The sequence below is a fragment of the Nicotiana tabacum genome, chromosome 23 (assembly GCF_000715075.1).
Source record: "Nicotiana tabacum cultivar K326 chromosome 23, ASM71507v2, whole genome shotgun sequence".
NCBI classification, from domain to species: domain Eukaryota; kingdom Viridiplantae; phylum Streptophyta; class Magnoliopsida; order Solanales; family Solanaceae; genus Nicotiana; species Nicotiana tabacum.
The window spans coordinates 136,355,852-136,358,877 of NC_134102.1; the positions used below are offsets into that span (position 1 = coordinate 136,355,852).

The 3,026-nt window shown below is 35.3% G+C and overlaps 1 protein-coding gene across 1 annotated transcript; it reads right to left on the reverse strand.

Annotated features, from left to right (window-relative positions):
• Positions 1 to 815: 815 nt before the first annotated feature.
• LOC107768248 (putative F-box protein At1g65770) lies at positions 816 to 2,348 on the reverse strand. The gene has a single exon (XM_016587361.2). The coding sequence runs from the start codon at positions 2,154 to 2,156 to the stop codon at positions 1,029 to 1,031; it is 1,128 nt and encodes a 375-aa protein (XP_016442847.1). The 5' UTR covers positions 2,157 to 2,348; the 3' UTR covers positions 816 to 1,028.
• Positions 2,349 to 3,026: the final 678 nt, after the last annotated feature.

Below are 3,026 nucleotides of genomic sequence, written 5' to 3' on the forward strand. Positions count from 1 at the left end.
TCCTGGCTAGGGGTACCAATGTAGGAGCCATAACTGCAAAACGTTAGCTAGTGTCACCATTCTTTTTTGAAGTTATCACGATTTCTCATTTAGATAATTCGGATAGGTTTTGTTTTGATTGAACACCTGTAGTAGACCGAAAATATATCAATCAAACATATTTTGCTGACATGATTGATAGCATGAGTTGCAACATGTAAAATCTTTTAATGATTATAGTGTAGTATTCTCAGAATACATAAAGTCTTTAACTTCATGTAGTAAGATTGTTATTTATATTGATAAAGAATATTTCAAGTTAATAAGATGTTACCCATGTGCTTGCAATATATTACCTTGGATGTTGTTATAAAAAATATTTTACTCACTAATATAAAATTTAAATAGTTTAATTTAAAGTTATAATATTTCTACTCACCAATTATTGACTTAAGTTTGTCACACACCTATCAATAATATAGCATCTGACTGGAACCTTGTACCAAGCCAAAGGCAGTAAAATGTTCTTGTTACAACTTTGAGCCTCCTTTTCCTCGAGAAGGTATCCAAAATAAAATGAAGAACATACTCTAGTACACCAACCAGGTTCAGAACAATGAAAAGAGCAAATGTAGCAGAATCATGAACTGTATATCTATATTTTTCGGGTACATTGATAGATAAATGGTACTATCTGAGTGGGATATAAGTGTGTGCACAAGTAGCTGTAACTACATTTACCATTGAAACTCCAACTCTAATGTAAGAAAGCCTCAATCATCTAGAGAAAGCGCAACTACATTTTATTAAGTATCATCATCCATCCGCAGGCAGATTAATACATGAACCAAAACAAATAAATCAACTTAAATAATTTGCAAAAAATAATAAATAACCAAACTGAAAAGAATACCAGCCATTCCTGTTCATAGCGGTTAAGAGAGTCTTCATCATGCCACTAGGTCACAAGTTCGATCGAGCCAAGTAACCTGACTAACAAAAATAACCAAACTGAAAAGAAACAATATATAGCATCGCAACATGACACATTATGAGAATGATGGTTTGACCCAAGTTGGTGGGCAAATAGGACTTAGTGACAATCCAGGATAAAACGATTCAATGCTTCCATCGTCAAGATGGTAAGCCCCCATATCTCTTCCGCCACCACCACCTTCACAATACTTATATTCATCAACCCCATCATCAGTAAAATATATTTGATTAGGCTTGACTATTGTAAAGGCAGATGAGTCAATAGAACTTGCTCCATTCCGGCCCAAACAAATTGCTGAATTTCCCAAAGTGCTGACCTTGTTCAATTTAGCTTTGGTTAGATCTAGTTCATATACATTAAATTTAACAGTGTGATAACACCCAAGACCATTAGAATGTAAAAATCTAGTTAAAATAAATAGTGCATCGGATATCTCAACTAGGTAGAAGTGAACTGGATTGTGAAATACATCATCATCTCTAAGCCGAGCAAGTATGCGTGGCTCTACAATTGGTTTGGAAATACTACGGCATGCAATATCAAAAACCCAAACTTCACCACCGAAAGTTAGTGCATAAAATTGCCCCTTACAGCAAACCATAGTGGAGATTCCATCAAATTTCTTGAAATTAATATTAGTCCAGTTGAGGTCTCCAGGTCGCCAAAAAGACAACAAGCTACCCTCCCCAAAACGGGAAATCACCAGTGAATAATCTGATGTAACAGAAGGACTAGCAGATAAGACAGCTTTGTCTATGCAATGCCACTCTCCTTCTTTAGGTGCTTCTTCGCCATGTAAAGACAATAAAGCTTTTAGCGAGGGAAGCTGTATACTGATGCGAGAGAAAGGTTGTAACAACTTCATCTCTCCTATGCATGAGATGGCGCAAAGCCACCCTTCCGATGGAAAACACTCTACTGGCCCTCTAGCTTCCGGGAGAAATATGCGTGAAACATTCTGCTTGGAAAGAGAGTAAAATTCCCGATAATCATCACTATCTTTATCAGCAGCTAGCATTAGCAACGGAACTTGGGGCGAAAACGCATCAAAATTTTCCTTCGTAGCAGCAGTTCGCCATGAGTTACAAACAGCACTAAAAGCAATGAAATTTTCAATCACTTTAACACGCTTTGCAATAAGAGTTAGGAGATCGTGTGGCAATTCTGCCCAGTTTGCCATAGCAAGGATGTAAGGCTTCTATAGGGCTTACAAGAAAAGAAGAAAAAAAAATTGGAGGGCATTTATAGGCGTGTAACAACTAACATGGACAGGATGTATATTCCTATATTGACAAGGATTTAGAATAGGGAAAAACTCAAAAAGAAAAAGAAAATCCAAATAAGTGGGCCAATTCGGTATGCTCCACTTATGTTATACGGCCCAATCTTAATTCTCAGACTAACTCTTTAGAATTAATTTATAGTCGTTCATTCTAATTTACTTTGTAGACCAGAACACCGTACACAATGACTTATACCATAATATTTTACTCCGTACAAATTAATGGAGTATTGCTTGTGCATGCCGCGTGTAATTGTATACTTACCAATTATCTGTTAACTTAAATTTCTTACACACCCATCAACAATATTCTAAATTAGTATCTGACTTGTAAACTTATACCAAGTCAAAGTCAGCATAAGTTCTAGGGAAAAGAAGAAGCAAGAAAGAGATTTTGGTTGACTTATTGGTAGTGATACTCAAATTAAAAAAGAAAAACGCGCACACACACATTGAAGGGGTGGATGTTTTCTTTTTGTAAAGTTACTTAGAATTAGAATGATTAGATGCTTAAAACAGTTTCATGATAAGTTCTACACTTTGTTTTAAGCGTGAAAACATAAGTCTCACCCTTAGAAAATTAATGAAACCAATCACTTTCATAATATATATATTCTTTTTTGACGTAAATGTGTGTTTTTAATTGCTATCATCAAAAAGGCAGTCGCCTTAGCTATCAATCTTTGTACCATGTAATATTTTGTTGCAAACTTGCAACTATGTATGTAGTACGCGTGTTTTGGTTTAAAATTGAAAAACAAAACATAA